Source organism: Triturus cristatus, chromosome 3_2 (assembly GCF_964204655.1).
Source record: "Triturus cristatus chromosome 3_2, aTriCri1.1, whole genome shotgun sequence".
NCBI lineage: Eukaryota > Metazoa > Chordata > Amphibia > Caudata > Salamandridae > Triturus > Triturus cristatus.
In genome coordinates, this window is record NC_140584.1 from 1053463659 (window position 1) to 1053483817 (window position 20159).

The following is a 20159-nucleotide window of genomic DNA, read 5'->3' on the forward strand; positions in this document are numbered from 1 at the left end:
CAAATGGGGGAAGACTTCAACAGTTTCTCCCAAACAGGTGTTGAGTGATTGGGGGGGGGGGGGAGGGTGTGGGGGGGGGGGGTGTGCAAGTCACTGTTTATTAGGGGAAGGGGTGTTCCGTGGTGTGGCACCTTTACTCCCACCTTTAGAATTGTTTCCTCTATATCCTCCACTGTAGAAACCTCTAGAGGGAAAGGATTTGCTGTTACCTTTGTAAGAAGAAACATTTGGGTCTGAGGATGCTGTTTTGGGCCCTACTCTGTAAAATGAGAGGCAAAAGGAGCTTCTTTTGGATGGTGACTGGGGCGCTCCCATGGATTTTGCCACTTCAGTGTCCTTTTTCATCTTTTCTAAGGATTGGTCGACTACAGGATCAAACGGATGTTCCTTGTCAAAGCGGATGTTCAAAATGGACTATTGAACCTCAAGCTAAAACCCCGAGATCCTAAGCCATGCATGCCTTCTAAGGAGAATGCTGGTATTGATCTCCCTAGCTGCGGTGTCAGCTGCATCAAAAGCACATCTGATTGAGTAGTTAGAGATGAGTTTCCCGTCCTCATCTAACTGCTGTGCCTTAGACTTGTGTTCATCCGGGAGATACTGGAGCAATTGTTCCATTTCATCCCAGTGTGCCCTGTCGTACCTAGCTAGTAGGCCCTGTGTGTTTGCGAGGCACCAGTAGTTAGCAGCTTGAACAACTACTTGTTTCCCAGAGGCATCTATAAGTTTGGATCCTGTCTGGAGGAGGTGCATCCCCAGAGGTTTGAGAGTTAGCTCGTTTGCGAGCATTGGCCACTGCCACTATTAGGGAGTAAAAAGAGATTGTCCCTAACTAAACACAGGATCGGATGGTGAGGGTTTACATTTTTTATCTACTCTTCGAGTTAAAATATGTGCTTTGACAGGGTCTTTAAAGATATCATCTGCATGCCTCATCATGCCTTCCAGCATAGGGAGTGTATGACTTGACCTATGTGTGGACTCAAGTGTTTCAAATAAAAAGTCCTCTTCTAAATTTCTTTATGTAATGGTACTCCATGATACTCTGCTGCTCTAGCAATGAGCTGTTGATAAGCCATATTATCATCTGGCGGTGATGGCTTTGCAAGATAGAGGTCTGGATCATTGCGTACTGGAGGGTCAATGGGGTAATCATTCCATGGGTCTGCAAGCAAGTGAGTATTTCATCCCCCACATCTGGATCTGTATGTGGCGATCCCTGAGGTGTTAGGTGTAATGGATCTTCAATTATTAACTATGGAGAAGATGGTGGAGGTGGAGAGGGGTGTGGTGCAGGATAAACAGGTCTGGCATCTATGTCCTTCTTTCTCTTTAAGGGAGTGTTATCAGCAGTGTCCTCTGAAGGAAGCTTTTGTTTTGCTTGAGTTTTAGACAAAGTATGTCCAGTATCAGGATTAATAGAAAAAAAATTCTGTTTGGGGAACAATTTGACATTAAAAACATCTAAAATAGGTTCTGGAGGCTCGAGAACTGGGTCCTTTCTGGCATCGAAATCAACTTTTCTTTGGTAGTGGAATGTTTCGGCTCTGAAGCGTGTTTGTGTTTTGAAGCAGAGGGTTTTGGCTACGAACCAGATTTGTCTTTGAGCGTGATTTCAGATCCAAAAGGTAATTCTGGCTGACTCGGTCCCGAGCCGGAAGGCTAGACGGTTTGATTTGGTGCCAAGGTGCTGGGCGTTGGAAACATTGTCTCGGTGCCGACCATGGCCAGAAGGCAGAGGTGGTGCTGTAGCCTTATGAGTTTTGAAAGAGGATTTACGGGGCAAGGGGTCTTTGGTACTATTGGCACCCTATCCCAGAGGCACATCTTTGGACTTGATCAATCAATCTTGAGCTCGGAATTGGACTCTGGAACAGAGATGGCCTCTTCTTCTGTGGCAGACGATTCGATCTCTTCTTGATCAGATTCTTCCCCGAAGATATCCGGAGTGTATTGGATGCTTTGGCGCTGCATCTCTCATCGTTGAGCCTGACAATCACGTAGAGTCTTCTTTGACCGAAAGGACTTACATGCGCTGCAGTCTTCCTCCTTGTGCTCCGGAGACAGGCATAAGTTAGAAACTTGATGTAGGTCTGTGCGGGGATATTTGGCACGGCACCAAGCACAGAATTGGAATGGAGTTTGTTCCATCGGCAGACGGCTGAACCGACGCGGCAAGGCCCAACAGACGCCCACAAGGTTTTCTATCGAAAATTGAGTTTTTCAATCGAATCAATATGCGGAGAACAGGGAAACGCATACGGAAACAATACCATGGAGAATATAGTGGATTGCGAACCGAGGGGAACCCTAAGAACACTTTTCGAACCGGAGCGCAGCAATACACGTCCGAACCAAATGGCGTAAAAAACCAACTAACACACACAGTAGTCAATGCCCATGCGCACTATCACCGAAAGGAGGAGTCACCTTACCTCGTGACTGGAAAGACTTCATCGAAGAAAAACAATTTTCAATCATCCGGGCCCAATACTACATGGCAGGAGTATGCAAAGCATGTGTATCAGATGTGCCTTGAACATACTGTTACAGCACGATTAGTTGTGGTATTTCCACAGGACAATTTTACCAGTCATTTCACAGTTTTTGCTGCTTGAATGTGAAATAACGCACAGTTTTGGTCTTACTGGTCAGGACAACATGGCCACTGGTAGCATTCCGGATATATGAAGAGTAACCTCCACATCACAAGTTAGTAATTCTATTTTATAAAAATAAAAATCGTCTGAGTCCATCACTACAACATATTTAAATATACAGTGGTCAATTTCAGATTTTTACAATGAATAGCATAGCAGGGTCTTTAATGACAAGAACTTACAAAGTGATCAGCCTGGAACCTACAGGGATGGTTTGTAGATCAAGTCCTCAAAAATTTATTTTTTCACTCATGTTGAAGCCAATCTGCTATAAAAAAAAAAAACTCAAAATCCACAATAGGTGGACTGTTTATGGTTTCTATTTTAATACAAGCATATTGGCACACCTCAAGACCTGAAGATCTCTTAAAACGTTTGGTGAGACATTTTGCAAAGATGTCAAGGAAATTTTACAGGACATACAATGCAAGAGTCCAAGAGGTATTCACACGTTGTCATGAAGTATTTATTGTGAGCTTTCATAGGCTGATCAGTACAATGAGGAGGCCGGTTGAGAAAGCTATGTAGGTCAGTCATAATTTTAGGTTGCCATGTGCAACTGGAACAGGTAGACTGCCAATATACTTCCCATTCCCCACCACCCCACAGCAGTTGGTTACATGGGTAACACACAATTAAACATTACCAGTAAAACTGATCATTAACTTACCAGATTAGTAAAATAATAACCATCTTCCCCAGTCATTAATCTATTAGGGTTACAGAAACGGGTTATATACTGAATGTTGGATTGGAGACGGGGTGGGTTGCCCTTCAAAACAATGTAGATGAGAGTTGGTAAGAAGTCATCTGCGGAGGCGGGTTCATTTTTGGTCACCTTTATAGCATTGAAGATCTGCTTGCTGCACCTGGTGATGCATGCTAACTTGTCACGAGGGACACGCTTTGAATCCATTTCAATTATATCTAAAAACAAAATTCACAGGAATTACTTAATGAAAAGCCCTTATTTAAAAGATCCCTAGACGCTCTCTCTAAATCCATTGAAGTGGTACTGAATAGTCAAACATCTATCACAAATGCAACTTATAAGTAGGATTTTATCAATATTGTATTGAGTGACTGCCGATTTGAGATCACAGGGCATTTGACAGCAGACTAGGAGCTTCATTTTCTAAAAGTCTACAAGCAACTTTTGCTGTCACCTCCCACATGGACCTTTTAGTCTTCCGACACTTTACCTTCCAACTCAGCTTTTCACCCTTACGCTATGGGCCCTATGGCAGACTCACCTTTCTTGATAAAATGATTTCTAAGAAGATAGAACTTTCAAATCAAAAGGTTTGAAACAACATGCTCCACTTTTGTTCGGTTTCCACTTTCTCAGTAGGAACTGTTCGTTTGTTGGACAACATAAATGTTGGGATGGTGCCACACTGATTCTATGCACCGCCTCAGGATATGTTGTCCTATAGACATGCTAGCTCACAGTGCCACCATTGTACCCCTAAACCTAGCGAGGTAACAAATGATTTGGGCAACCTCAGAACATGACAAACCTGACTCCTGAAGGAATCGTGGTAACAGATCTAGAACATTTTCTCTTAGTCACTCGTGCATGCTCAGAAAGGTAAACAAGAAATACACAAAAGGGAATTTCATTATTTATTGAACCATTGTGATTCTTGTATAAAAGATATGCGCTGCAACGATTAATATACAGAAGCATATAAAAGTGATTAACAGTATAAGAACAGTGAAAAGGATACACTATTCCACCATTGTGCTAAAACACAGTATGTATGCTGGCATACAAGTACTTGGTATGGTGTACTCCTACTATGCGCTTCCTAACCTAGTTGTTTAGGACGGGTGTTCTGACAAGAATCCCCTACGGGATGATCTAACTGCCATTACCTGAATGTAAGTGTATGCAGGTCCCTGTCTTGGTCACAAGTTGGAACACCCCTTCTCGCAAAGGGTAAACGGGTATCAGCTGGGCTGAGACACCGATGATCGCGAACTCGACAGGAGAGTACTCCTCTGATTTGAACATAGAAACGGGTGTGTAGTTATAATAACAGTATCCATGCTTCTGTGTCGAGGCTTCAGCCAAGCTTGATATAGCCATGTCACCTCATGGACGAATAACAAACAACAGCCTTTGCACAATGTGCGTTTAGGCCTTGTAAATGTTCAAGCTGTTGTGACAGTGTACATTCGAAATGGAATTGTAAGCAACGTGGTTTTAGACAAACTAATCTTGCACTGTCACGCAAGCAAATGTGTGTCAAAAGTCATCATGTAGAAAAGAAGGCAAATTTAAGAAATGTGGGCATGTAAAATAGCAGTACTTCTTCCCAAGTCTTACCTAACCACATGACACCACATTTCTCAGAGGAAGGTTGGCTGAGCTTACTTGGTTAATACTGAGATAGCGCTAACAAGGCGCCATACTCTAATGAGGAAAATGTAGTTGAGGCAGCTAGTTGTCAAGATTGATCTGCTGCAATGGCCCATATGACTAACAGTAGATACTAAAACCTGTGCTAGGCAAGCTACAGGAAGAAATGCCTAGTAATATCATCAGAAACACAAATAAGATGAGGGGATTAATATTGATAGAAATAATGTAATCTTTCACTCAAATAAGTTAACTAGGATAGTAGATCGCCATCTGGTGTTGGGCTTGGATGCTTGCACGTTGTTGTTGTCTTGGAAGAAGCCTTTGTGGTCACGAGATAGGTGACTCCTCCCTTTGACGATAGTGCGCATGAGCATCAACTCCATCGTTAGATTGTTTTTCGCCATGATGGGAAATGATGGAGTTTGTAGAAGAGAGAGAGATGTCCATGTGTGATGTCTAAGCAAGACAATGCTGGAACCGATACAGGCCCCGGGGAGGTGGGTGGGCATGTGTGGATCTGCAGCTCTACATGCCAAGAACAGATGCATACTGGTAAGTAGCATATTCCGTTCGAGGCATATGAGCTGCAGATCACACACTGGGATAGACTATATAGCAGTATCTCCCCTAGCGGTGGTCACCTATATCTGTTGCAGCAGTTTGAAATAATGTTTTAAGGACAGCTTGGCCCACAGAAGCTTGTTGCTTTGCTTGCACATCAACACAATAGTGTTTAGTGATGGTGTGTGTTGTAGACCATGTGGCTGCTTTACAAATGTCTAAGGGAATGTTCCCCAAGAATGCTATGGAAGCCCCTATTTTGCGTGTGGAATGCGCTCTAGGGAGAACTGTTAGTATGCGTTTAGCTTTGTGGTAGCATATTTGGATACATTTAACTATCTACCTAGCTATCCCAGATTTGGAAATGGGGTTGCCCTTATGTGGTGGAGAGAAAGCTACAATTATTTTGTTTTGCGGAATGATTTGGTTCTGTCAATGTAGTAAAGAAGGGCTCTTTTAACATCTAAGGTATGAAAAGCTCTTTCAGCTACCGAGTCTGGGTTTGGGAAGAACACTGGTAACTCTACTGATTGGTTAAGATGAAAAGGAGATATGACTTTTGGAAGGAATTTCGGATTTGTCCTAAGAACCACTTTGTTACGGTGCAATTGTAAGAATGGTTCTTGTATGGTTAAAGCCTGGATTTCACTTACCCTTCTGAGGGATGTGATAGCGATAAGGAAAGTTACTTTCCATGTGAGGAACTTTAGTTCGCATTTATGCAGAGGTTCAAATGGGGGTCCCATGAGTCTAGTAAGAACAATGTTTAGATTCCACACTGGAGAGGGTGGTAATCTGGGAGGAATAATTCTTTTAAGTCCTTCCATGAAGGCTTTGATCGCAGGGACTCTAAGAGTGACAAGTGTAGTCGATTTTGTAAGTAGGCTGCTAATGCTGCTAGGTGGAGACGTATGGATGAGTATGCTAAATTACATCTTTGCAAGTGTAGTAAGTAGCAAATGATGTTCTGGATGGATGCATCCAGTGGGTGTATATTATTGTTAGAGCATTAAATGGTAAATCTTTTCCATTTTGCAGCATAGCAGGCTCTAGTGGTAGGTCTTCTGGCTTCTTTTATAATGTTCATGCAGTCTGGTGGCAGGTTAAGGTTAACTGAACTCTAGGACTTCAGGAGCCAGATCGCCAGATTCAGTTGACCTGGATCTGGGTGTCTGATCTCTCCATGGTTCTGGGTTATTAAGGACGGGGAGAGATGCAGTTTTTGGTGTGCAACTAGAGAGAGTTACAGTAGGGTTGTGAACTACCGCTGGCGTGCCCATGTGGGAGCTACTAGGATCAGTTTGAGAGACTGCTGCCTGAGCTTGCATACCACTAGTGGAATGAGTGGGAGAGGTGGAAAAGCGTACGCAAATCTGCCTGACCAGTTCATCCATATCGCATTGCCCTTTGACTCCGGGTGTGGATACCTGGCGGCGAAGGTTGGGCATTTTGCGTTTTCCTGTGTGGCGAACAGATCTATGTCTAGTTGGCCCCATTGTTTGAAAAAGGGCAGTAGTACTTGGGGATATAGTTCCCATTCGTGGATCTGTTGTGTTTGTCGACTTAAGAGATCGGCAATTTGATTGTGAACCCCTGGAAGGTGTTCTGCAAGTAGGTATATGTTCTGAGGAATGGCCCATCTCCAAATGTTCTGTGCGAGCTGGGACAGCTGCATAGAATGTGTGCCTCCTTGTTTTTGTATGTAATACATGGCTGTCATGTTGTCCGTCCGGATGAGGACAGCTTTGTTCTGTACATGTAGTTGGAATGATTTTGGTGCTAGGAATACTGCTAGCAGTTCCAGGTAATTGATATGGAGCACTTTCTGTTGAGTGGTCCATTTTCCCTGAGTGCTGTGTCCGAGGAGATGAGCTCCCCCCATCCTGTGAGTGATGCGTCTGTTGTCAGTCCTATCTGTGGAAGAGGCTCTAGGAACGGCCGCCCTTTGGACAAGTTTGTTATGTTCCACCATTGTAGAGAGCGATGTGTGCGGCTGTCCACCAACACCAGATCTGTGAGTTGTCAGTGAGCCTGGTTCCACTGACGTGCTAGACATTCTTGCAAGGGACGCATTTGAAGTCTTGCATAAGGCACAATGAAGATGCAAGACGCCATCATGCCTATGAGTTGCATGAACACTCTTGCTGGAAGAGAGTGTTGGATTTGAAATTTTGTAATAAGAGCTTGTATATTGGCTATCCTGGCTGGGCTGGGATATGCTAGGGCTGTGGAGGTGTTTATGGTGGCTCCTAGATACTGGTGTATATGAGAGGGTTAGAGATGAGACTTGGGATAGTTGATTGTGAACCCCAAGTTGTGTAACATTTGGATGGTTTGGTGAGTGTGTAGAACACATTTGTTGAATGACTTGGCTTTTATTAGCCAGTCTTCTAGATACGGGAAGACATGAATTTGTTGTCTTCTGAGATGTGCTGCTACTACTGCCAGACATTTTGTGAATACTCTGGGCGCGGTTGTTACCCCGAATGGAAGGACTGTGAACTGGTAGAATTGTCCGTCCACTACAAACCTTAGATACTTCCTGTGAGCAGGATGTATGGGAATGTGGAAGTAGGCGTCCTTGAGATCTAGTGTGGCAAGGAAATCGCCTTGTAGCAGTGGGAGCACTTGTTGAAGAGTGGTCATATGGAAATGATCTGAGTGTATATACAAATGTAGGGGTCTGAGGTCGAGTATTGGTCTTAGAGTCCCGTCCTTTTTGGGGATTAGGCAGTAGAGTGAGTATACCCCTGTCCCTTGATGCTCTAAGGGAACTGGCTCTATTGGGTGTTTTTGGAGCAGTGAGAGAACCTCTTGTTTGAGGAGCGTAAGATGGTCTGGTGACATTGAACGCTGTTTGGGTGGTATATGTGGAGGGGGAGGGGGGTAGTTGTAAGTTCCAGGCAGTAACCATACTGGATAATTTGTCTTACCCACTTGTCTGTTGTGATGGAGTTCCAGACAGGTAGGAACCGTGTTAGTTTGCCCCCGACTGGAGTTGAGTGGTCTGGGGGGAGCGGAGGAAAGTCACTGTTTTGTGGCAGGGGAGGTGCGAGTGTTGTTATTACCTCGACCTTTTCCCTTGTTGTTGTTTCCTCTGTATCCGCCTCTAAAATATCCTCTACTGGGGGATGTTTGTGTAGTGGCTTTGAATGTAGATGAGGTGTCTGAGCCCATATTTTTGGAGGCTCAAAGTAGAAGGAACGCCAAAAGGAGTTACATGCTTGTGGAGACTGTAATGCTCCCATGGGCTTAGCAGTCTAGGTGTCCTTTTTCATTTTTTCAAGGGCAGTGTCTACGGCTGGCCCAAATAGCCGTTCTTAGTTGAATGGCTGACAAAGTATGGTAGTTTGTACCTCTGGCTTAAAGCCTGAAATGCGTACCCAGGCATGTCGTCTAAGGAGCACACTGGTGTTAATTGCTCTAGGGGCGGTGTCTGAGGCGTCAAGTGCACATTTAATTGATGCATTTGAAATAAGCTTTCCCTCTTGGATAAGTCATTTGCCTGGGTTTAATACTGTTCAAGCAGATGTTGTAAGAGATTCTCTAACTGGTCGTAGTGTGCCCTGTCATATCGTGCTAGTAGTGCTTGGGTGTTGGCAATACGCCAATGATTAGCGGCTTGTGTTGCTACTCTTTTGCGAGAGGCTTCTAGCAGTTTGGATTCTTTGTCCGGGGGTGGTGTATCTCCTGTGGTTTGGGAGTTGGCGCGTTTCCTAGCATTGGAAACGACCAATGAATCCAAAGGCAACTGGCCTTTGATGTAAGTAGGATCTTCAGGGGCAGGCCTATATATATTTTCTATTCTAGGGTTAAGAACCCTGGCACGGACGGGGTCTTTAAATACCTCGGGGGCGTGCTTAATGACTCCTTTGATCATAGGTAGTATTTGTACTGACTTTTGAGATTGTTCAAAAGTATCTAAGAGGAAGTCTTCCTCTGGTGCGTCGGAGTGCATTGTAACGCCATGATAAAGTGCCGCTCTATTTAATAGGTGATCATCTGGGGGAGATGGTTTGGAGGGATATGGCTGCGGTTCTGGCATGTCTGTTGGGAGAGGGAATGCCCAATCATCAAGTGGTGAGGTATATGGGTCCGTGAACGGGTCATTAGGATCACCCCCACCCCCTAGGTCATGATCACCATCATCAGGAGGTGGTATATGTGGTGGAGAAGTTACAGGTAAGGGTGGTGTAGGCAGAGGAGGTGGGTTAGAAGGCAGTATAGGAGAGGAATGGGGCACAGGCGATGTTGCAGAGTCCTTCCTGTGTACAGGAACTGGAGCAGATGGTGTGTCCAGTTTTCGTCTTTTACATGGCACAGCCGTGACATGTCCAGTCTTTGGGTTAATATAAATCTTTTTCTGCCTTGGATCGATGGGATATGGGTGAAACAGTTATTGTTCCTCGGGAACAGTTTTCGGTGCCAATTTTTTCGGTTCCGAGCGAGGTTCGGAGCCAAAGCTGGATCTTTAGGCTTGGGAACCTTCTACGCCGGTTTATCTATGGGCCTTGGCGTTTTCGGGGCTGAAGGCGTCGGAGCCGATTTCGGTGCCGAGTGGTCTTTTGGCTTCGGTGCCAAAGGTGCCGGTGGGACAATGACATGCGGTTTGCTCGGTCCCGAGATACCGGAAGGCTTGTGTTGTTTCTTCGGAGCTGAGCCCGGAGGCGGGGCTTCTGAAGGATGTTTTTGGTCTCGACTGGGGCCAACAGGCGAAGTCTTGACCACTGCCTTTGGTTTTGGAGGGGTTGGGGCAGGGGCAGTAGTACTCACACGTTGCTCAGGAGTGATGGGGTCGTCTGAGCCCTTTGCTTCGGAGATGATTTGGAGATCCTCGGAATCTTCTTCTGGGACATCAGGGCCTTCATCAAAGATGTCCTCTGGTTCCGGAGCTGGTCTCAGTGCCATGATGTCTTCGAGCCCTTCGATCTCGAATGGTCTTTTTGGATCTAAAGGATGCACAGGCTGGACTCGTCGTGTTCAGGTGATAGGCACAGGTTGCAGACCATGTGATGGTCACTGTGTGGAACTTTTGCTCCACACTGGGGGCATTTTTTGAAAGGCATCCTTTCCATGAGCCGTAGGCCTTACGGCGTGGATAGGCCCCGCAGCCCGCGTAGACGTCCGGAATCGAGCCGATGAAATCGATGTCGAAGATGAAGGTGCTTCGATGGTTTTTGTGGAAGTTTTGCGCTTTGAGAAGCTTGGAATTGAGATTTCCAACCGGAGCGGAAAAGTTGCATCCCAAACCAATGGCGGAAAAAAACAATCTGACGATGGAGTTGATGCCCATGCGCACTATCGTCCAAGGGAGGAGTCACCGATCTCGTGACCACAAAGACTTCTTCTAAGACAACAACAACGTGCAAGCATCCGAGCCCAACACCAGATGGCGATCTACTATCCTAGTGTGTGATCTGCAGCTCATATGCCTCGAACCCTTAGTTTCAAACCTGTTGCTCAGACATCAGTTTGTCATCCTTTTTTTACCAAGCCCTTAGATGCAGGGACGAGGTAATCTTAATTCGAAATGTGAACGTGCTGTGCAACAATTCTATCTTGGACCCTTATTATTCAGAGGACTACAACCATCCTTCACAAAGAGAAGATGGGTGAGGAATCTGCAGGTGGATAGTATACACCACAAACCAAGTAGGCACCGGGACACCTAGCTTGTCACTTGCCTGTGGCCCCCAGTTCCTGCTTACTTCAGACTGATCCAGTGACACTGCAGCTGCCCAGGTTTTCCCGCTGGGGTTATTCCGACTAGGTTTTCCCACTCACCGTTCTTCCTACAAACAAGAACCCCGCCCACCCTAGGACCTACTTAACAGAGGCCGCAGCTGGTGGGTGCACTGTGGCTCTCCAAAAACAAGCCCATCTGTGCCAGTCTGCGCCTGGACTGCACCCAGTGCCACTACCCCTAGTCCTTCCACCCACGAAGATACACTATCACCGAGCTCTACACCCTCGACCCCAGACACTGAAAAACACTGCCACCGTGGCGACCCACGCTCCACTGTAGGACCTTTCCCCTGACCCCACTGCCACTTCACCTGCCTACACACCAGCCCACTGACCAGCCTCACCCCAAACACACCACAGATACCAACTCGCATGCGCCCTTCTCAACACAAGCTCCCTGTGCACGCATTCCATTTTGGGACCTGATCGCAACCCTCGCACCTGACAGTCTTCCTTACTGAGACCTGGCTCAACTCCACATCCGCCCCAGACACTGACACAGCGATACCGGACGTCTTTAAAATGCCTCACCAGGACCGCACCAACAAGTCAGGAGGAAGAACAGACATCATCAACAAACAGACCCTACAGTGTACCACCACCACCCCCCCCCCATGGAACATCTCAACTTCAAGCTCCACACGGATGACAAGACAACCATCAGAGACACCATTGCATAGCGGCCCCCGGCCAAAGCTCCAGCTTCTGCAACACCATTGTAGACTTCATTGTGCCCCTAGCCTTAGACTACATCTTCCTCAGCAACCTAAATTTCCAAATTGACGGCCCCAATGACAAAACACCGCACACCTTGACAGTATGAGTAGTCTGGGATTAACCGGAATCGTCCACTACCCTACACACACTGCAAGACATACACTGTACCCAATTTTACCCTCCAGCAACTGCTTCAAATACAGCCATGTCATAGAACTCACATGGATTGATCACTCCATCGTCCACTTAAGCATCTCCAGCCCCCACACCGCCACCTCCAAGATGACCAACGCCACCCACTGGAGGTGGAATAAAATCTCAGAGACCAGCTGGGCGTACGCCTTCAACACCTCCAACCATGAGTGAAAAACTTCAACTGGATCACCAATTGCACAGACAGCATTGTCCCCATCAAGAGCAATATCCGGAGAAACTCCTCTAAAAAAGCCAGCTGGTACAGCAAAGAATTAAGAACAGTAAAAAAGCTGGAGAGGAGATGGTGCACCAGCAAGGACACCTCCAACAGGGCAGCCTTCAAGACCTCCATCAACCTGTACCACTGTCTGCTAAGGGCAACAAAGAAGACCGCCATTGCCGCATGCATCAAAACCAACACCACCAAGGAACTTTGCAACATAGATAAGGAATTCTCTAACCTGGGTGCCAGCGAAAACAGCATCACACTCTCACAGGAGCTGTGCGACAACCTCACTCACTTCTTCCACGACGTGATCGCAACCATATAGAGAAACTTCAAACCCCAACCCACACCTCCCTCAATAGATACGCCACCACCGTAACTAACACAACCCACACACGAGCCACCTTGAACATCCTCTCCACCCAGGACGACACCACCACCATGAAATCCATTAGCTTATTAGCTCCCACAGGCCAATGCCCGCACTATATCTTCAACCTCGAAAATCAAAGAATCGGCCAGGAACTCAGCACCCTACTCAACACCCCTCTCACCACCGCAACATTTCACCGACACCTGTAATCACGCCAAAGTCAGACCACTATTAAAAAAAAATAACTCCGCTGACCCCAGCAAACTAAAAAACTACCGGACAATCTCCCTGCTTCCATTCCCAGCGAAGGTACTGGAAAAGATCCTCAACAATCAACTCATGACACAACTTGAGCAGAATACTAAAACAATACTTCTCCTTCTAGGTAGAGAGTCTGAGGGATTGACTACATCAAAAAGTCCTGAAGCACAGAAAAGTGAAATGACTACCGCTTCTCACTTCTGAATATAAGCAATAATGCTTGTGAAAGAGAAGCCTATATGGCTGCACAGTATATTTACACTGTGGAAACACAAAAAGACTGTTTTGAGGTCTTTCAATTCCACGAATAATACTCTCATCACATACCTAAAATCACAGACTGGATCTTTTCAACCTACTGTTTTTCTGAAATGTAACACAATCGTTTGCTACAATTCAAGACCAAGACTAAATGTTCTTTCCATAATTGACAAATGGTGCACCAATAACTGCATTGTGATTTATTTCTTTGGACCAGATGAAGCGACATGTCATGAAACATGTGCTGAAAATACTTGACTAGAGAGTATTATTCGTGGAATTGAAAGATATCAAAACAGTCTTTTTGTATAAATGCATTTACAGGAATAGAGGGTTGTATCCTGTATATCTCATTGAGGCCGGTGTCGAACCTACTGAAGAACCTCGTCTCCCTCCACCCTCTCTGTGTAGGAAATCCCCATGGGAACACCCCTGGCCATCACCGAAGATGATTTCACTCTTGTAAAGTGAGCTCCAATTTCTTCAGGTGGTTCCTTTTTGGCAAGGACATAAAACTTTTTAATACAAAGAACTATTCACGGGACAGAGCTCTTCTCGACCACCTAGCCCTTCATGTCAGCATAACTTGCAAAATGTTGGTCTTTGCAACTAAACTGTCAACGTAGTAGGTGAAAATCCTTGGGGGCAAGTAGTGTAGGAAAACATGGGATGCATAATGGACTGTCCATGTGAAATGCGGTAAAAACCTTTGGGAGGAAAGCCACTTTTATTCTAAGAAGCAGTTTATCTGGGGAGAAACAAGCAAAAGGGAGTCAGACACACAGTGCTTTGAATTCACTGACCTGGCTGGCCAAAGCGATGGCCACCAACAACAGTCTTTAAATGTCAAAAGCTGCAAGTAGCAGCTTTGCAAAGTTTAAAAGGCATCCCTGTCAGGAACTTTAGAATCAAATTAAAGTCCCATCGGTACATAATAAAAGTGTACAGAAGAAACATGTATGTTAGCTAGTTCAAAAACCTCTGAACTATTGGGGACACGAAAAGAGTGGTTTGGTATGGCAAAAAGATAAATACTAATAAGGCAGCAGCATAGCCCTATACTTTGCCCACTGCACAACCTTGCCGGGCCAACAAAACCGTAAGGTACAATATATCAGAAAGTTGAGCATTCAGAGGGTCCACAATATAGTCTGAATAACAGTCAATGAAACGTTTCCACCAACATCTGTAAATCAATTTTGTGAAGAGGGCAACATGCTGACAGGCTAACGTCCATAACCTTCAACAGCAAGTGAAAAGAACTCGCTTTCCTCCCAGTCAATCTCCAGGCATGAAAGTGGAGCTTTGGAGGATGGATGAAGAACCTGCCAAACTACCTGTGGGAGGATGTCTTTGTGAGCAAAAGCCAACGTGGGGTGTCACACAAAATCTCATGAGTTCTGTGGACCACACCATTCCCGGTCAATCCAAGGCCAATAGAATGAGTTGTGCTACGTCTTGGCACAGCTTGTTGAACAGGTGAGGGAGCAAGGGTATAGGAGAAGATGAGAACTGAAGCAGAAAATTCTGCATACAAGAACCAAACACATCACCAAGGCTTCCTGCAACAGGAACCAGAGGGCACAGAACTGTGGGCAATGTGCATTCTCGCAAGAGGTGTAAAGATGCCACAGGATAAAGATGTTCCGAAACCACTTCTGGGTAGAAATGCCACTTGTGGTCAGCTAGATGACGCTGACTCATGCAGTCGCTTTGTGTGTTGAGGGAATCCTGTCAGATGTGTACCTCAGCCCGGGATGAGATCGCCAAGCTTCCCCTTGCTTGTCCATATAGCACATGTGGGGTATGCGGTCAATAAGGATCTGGACGGATCGACCACAAAGGGAAGGCCGAAAGGTCTTCAGGGCCAGAAGAATCTCCTGTAGCACAATTAAAGTTGATGTGAAGTGTTTGCTCGCTCAGGGATCAGATGACTCTGATCTCTAGATCTGCACCCCTCCCTGAAGTGGAGGCATGGGCGCTGCTGAAGGTGGGCAACTTGACTTCCAGAATGACAGGCTCTCCTCTAACAACCACCAAGGGAGATTCTCCATGGTATCAGAGGAGAAACTTAATGAGGTCTGTCAGTTCACCCTCATGTTGGACTAATTAAAAGAGGAGGCACAACTGGAGACCCCTCATATGCCACTGTCTGAGGATGACTAAAATAATGCAGGAAGCCAGCAGACCTAGCAGGTGGAGAACCTTTAGGACTTGTACTGACAGTTGTTACATACAGTACTGTCCCTATGAACAGGAGGCACTAAGAGGGGTCCAGGTGGAATTTGGTGAGACTGATGGAGAATCTCAAAGTAAACAGCAGTTAAGATGTGGCGTTCAAGTGATCTGACACCAGACATGGTAAATCAGCCTTGGTCAACCAATCCTCCTGGCATGTGAATATCGAGACCTGCCCCCCCTTGCTAAGATGTGCAACAACCTCTACCATCACCTTGGTGAAGGCCAAGGTGCCAATGTTCATCTGAACGGGAGGACCGAGAATTGGTAATGAGTAGAGCCTACCATGCAGGCACTGCCTTTGTGACTGCAGGATCTGTATGTAGAAATGTGCATCATACAAGTTGAGGAACACCATTCAGCTTTTCAATGCCAGCACCAGAAGCACCTTAGCCATGGACAGCATCTATAACTTCTCCCGGCAAAGGATGGAATTCCAGACCATGAAGTCCCGATCACACCCACATCGTTGTCCTTCTTGGGAATGTTGTAAGTTGAAGTCCACAGAAGACCAGGTTGTGGTTCCAGGAAAAGTCACCTTACTACAGGGAACAAGGAAGAACCGCAACCTCATTGCTGAGCTTCCTGCTCTGGGACCAACTTTGCACCCTTTTCCGAATAAGTGCTTTTTAATGTGATCTTCAACCGGAGGGATTGAACTGAGAAAATGTGGGGGGCTTATGTTAGAATGGAAGGTCATAGTCCCTTTTCTGCTCTGTGCAAGACCCACTAGCCTTGAGTAACAACCTTCAAAGCCTGTAGATAGGACAACAAAATTCTCCCCACAAGTGCAAACTAAAGCACCTTTTCAGGTAATGCCGGGAGGAGGACAAGGAGAAGGGCTGCTGGGCCTGCCTCCCAATAGACTTGCCATGGACCCTGTTCTGCCACAGAGCCCGGTTCGGATGCTCAAAGGGCTGGGAGGGTTGGTGCTGATGCAAGCCCTTTGGAGTAGCCACAAAACGTGGTATTGACAGGAAGTCTTGGGTCATATGCACCAGACCTAATGAATGAGTTGTGGCTTGGCCACCCTAAATCTTCTGGGAGCAGAATCGGGATTTCCACTGAATAGGCAAGAACCAGCTAAGGGCTTGTCAATGAGACCTGCCTGGACAGTTACAGAGAAGCCAGTTAAATGGAGCCAGGAATGTCTCCTCACTGCCGCAGGACCCTAGTCACTAAGTCCAGTGTCCAGACCTACTCTGACCATCTACATGCTAGCATCAAATTGATCCCTGAAGACTGCCTTACTGCACAGATATTGAGGCTGGTTGGAGGATCTTGGGCAAGAGATTTTGCTCTTGGAACCTCTTGAGCTTTCTTGATGAATGCAGTAAAAGATGTCACCTCAGGAAGCATTTGAATTCTACCTCAAGATAGATGGAACTGGCATTTTGGAAGGCCAAATAGGCTGTAGGATGGAGCAAACTGGACACCTCACTGCTGTTGTCACCATCATGCAAGACTATCTGTGGCATTTGAAAGTGGATGGTGCCAAAACCGAAGATGTCATCTAGCCTCTGCCAGTAGTTCCCCCTGGGTAAGGCCATAGGCTGGGCATCATCCCTGAACCTGGCCTCCTCCACTTGTCTTGTGCTTGGCAACTTGAAAACATCACAATGGCCTTAGTCTGAAGCATATATCCAGAAAGCAGGGCCATGAAACGATGTTGCTGATAGTAGAGAAGCTATTGGCTGAGCCATGGGGTTTGGCGTGGATTTGGCTACTGTCAAGAGCGTGCCCTGAAAGTACGACAAAAAAAAGAGCCACCCTGACCTACAAACCTGGTCGCAACTCCACCCGAACAGCCTTGCAGCAGAGAGGCACTATCCGGTCCTCCTGCTCAGCGGGAAGCACCACCGGTTCTAGCCCGGCCTTGCGCTCCTGTAATCTCTCCTTGCATTTTTATTCTTTTTACTCTTGTTTTTGGTGTAATATTATTTTATTTTCCCTCTCCGCATTCTTTATTGTATTTGCTCTTATTCTTTGCTGCAGTTTTGTTCTGCCCATATGTGCCCCTTGTGTATTTGGCCCAGTGGGCCATGCGGACCGGTTCTTACTCGCTCCAAATCCCCTGCCCTCCTGCCCCTCAGACTGCCCATCCCTCATCCAATGGCTATTTAATAGAGAACATTGTGCGGTCGCTCCACCAGCGTACCAAAGGCAAGACCGCGCCCAGCACCAGGACCCATGTTTCTACAGCTCGACACCATTACTCCACCAAAGAAATCCAACACCTCGAACCCAGGCCATGAAACATTAACTGCTGTAACACCTCTCCACGCAACACAAAGGACCCTTCATCTGCAATTACTGCCGCTTCTCCTGCAATACAAGAATCACCACGACCACCAACCAGCAGCCGGCACTTCCTCAGAGACTACAGCTCCACTGCACCTTACTCAACATCAGATCCCTCTGCAAGCACGCCTTGGAAATCTGGGACACCATAACCACCCTCGTCCCTGACGTGAGGTTCATCACCAAAACCTGGCTCCAGACATCGCCACCACAACACCCCCCGGGTACAAGATGATCTACCACGACCGCCCCAACAGACCCACCAGGAGCATTGCCACTATCCACAAGGACTCCCTCAAATGTATCGCCTCGGACGACCACAAGAGCCCATTCATGGAGCACCTCAACTTACTGATACACCCAGACACCAAAACCACCATCAGAGGAATCCTCGCCTACAGACCCCTGGGGCCTCTGCAACTCCATACCGGACTTCATCGCCCCTCTGGCAACCAATTCCAACCTTTACACCTTCCTAGGGGATATGAACTCCCACCTAGAAGACTCATCCAACCCCTAATTCACCATGCTAATGAAGAACATGAGCGTCATCAGCCTATCACAAATTATCACCTCCCCCACGTACAGCGCAGGACACTCCCTGGATACCTTCGTTTCCACCAACAGAAACAAGTTTTCCCACACCACCAAGCTGATCTGGACGGACCACAGCATCATCCACTTCACCATAGACAGCTCACGATACACCCCATTGTAAGTTTGCTGCATACTGGGGCAAGGTCACTGAAACCCGCTGGACCACCGCCCTTAAAGAAGCAAGACCAACATCCAACCACTTAAACTCCCTCCAACTCGACGTCCTAAACTTCTCCAACTAGATCTCCTCAGCTGCCGACACCATCGCCCCCCTGAAGAACATCGCCGACAGCGGGCTTGCCAAATGAGCCAAATAGTTCACCCCAAAACTACAGACCTTCAAGCTAAACTGCAAGAAACTAGAAAGATTGTGGCGAGCCAACAAGACCCACACTACACTCAAGGGGTGGCTCCTTCATGTGGGTGGAGGAGCGTCGCCCCACTGCTTACTTGCAGTGCGAGAAGCAGAAACATAAAATGGTATTATGAATACCATTTTATGTTTCTGTTTCTCGCACTGCGAGAAAGCAGAAGGGTTTGGCTGGGGGGGTCGGCGGGTCTGCTCTATGGCAGGGGAGGAGTGGCTTGCCCACTGCTGAGGGCGTTGACTGTTTGGTCGGCCCTCTGGGGCTGACCAAAGCAGTCATGTGCACTCTGCCTTGCAGCCTACATGGAGAAAATGGCCTCCCCGTAGACGCCTGACTGGTCGGCGTCCCGCCCAATCACAAAGCTGCCATTGCAGTGTTGTGATTGGCTTAGGAGAGGAGAGGGAGGCTGCCTGCTTCCTGTACAGGAGAGGAGCAGAGAAGCAAAAACGATGCAGGACCGTGCAGGCAAATGTAAGTTAACTGTTTTTTTTTAACTGCGCGACCTCCCCCGCACAAACCCATCTGCACAACCCTCACTGCACAACCCCTATCGCACGACCCTTTCCTCGCACGACTTTCTGCCCCTTCGCCCCCCCACCTGCGAGTCATGCTGACCGCGACTGCTAACCTAGACGCCTACAAAGCGGTCTTTAAGAAATATCACCACCGCCTCAGAGAGACCAAGAAGGAAGCCCTCAACGCACGCATCGCGACAAACGCCAATTGCACCAAACAACTTTTCAGCAACGTAAGAGAAATTCATTACAAGGCCGGAGGCTAACATTATGCAATAACCATTTATTGCTGCCCAACATTCAGTCCTTGAATATTAATACATCATAAACATTAGAATGTTTGTGAGGGAGAATAAGTATCCAGTGCGCAATCTCATCCTCCTCTTTAATTAGCTGCTCCTCAACAAGATAAGTATATGATGTTCTGCTATAACAAACGTTTACTATTAAATCTGAGGAAAATGTATCATCATATGTTTAAATGAATTAACAATGGTTTTTAATCTATAGTATAATATTGGTTAACTGGTTATTACTATTGCACTGTGAAATGTATTTATAACTGGAATTTGTGCACCCATCCAATTTATGGTAGGGCCAGGTAAGTGCCAGTTTGGTAACTTTAAAAGCTATTAAATAAATTAGATTCACCAGCGTATGAAATAACGCTGAGCTCTTGCTTTACATTGCCGACACCGCCGAGATTGCCATAATAAATTAAGCCGCAAGGACGCAATCACAAAACATATTTAAGCAGTGTCGCGTCCTCTGCC

The 20159-nt window shown here is 46.6% G+C and overlaps 1 protein-coding gene across 4 annotated transcripts in view; it reads right to left on the bottom strand.

The window, feature by feature from the left end:
• The window catches only part of RABGEF1 (RAB guanine nucleotide exchange factor 1), a 324189-nt gene that overhangs the window by 11648 nt on the left and 292382 nt on the right, over nucleotides 1-20159 (bottom strand). For all 4 annotated transcript variants that reach the window (XM_085649754.1, XM_085649756.1, XM_085649757.1 and 1 more), the window contains one exon: nucleotides 3331-3587. In XM_085649754.1, the coding sequence (XP_085505880.1) occupies nucleotides 3331-3587 (257 nt within the window). The remainder of the gene's footprint in view (nucleotides 1-3330; nucleotides 3588-20159) is intronic.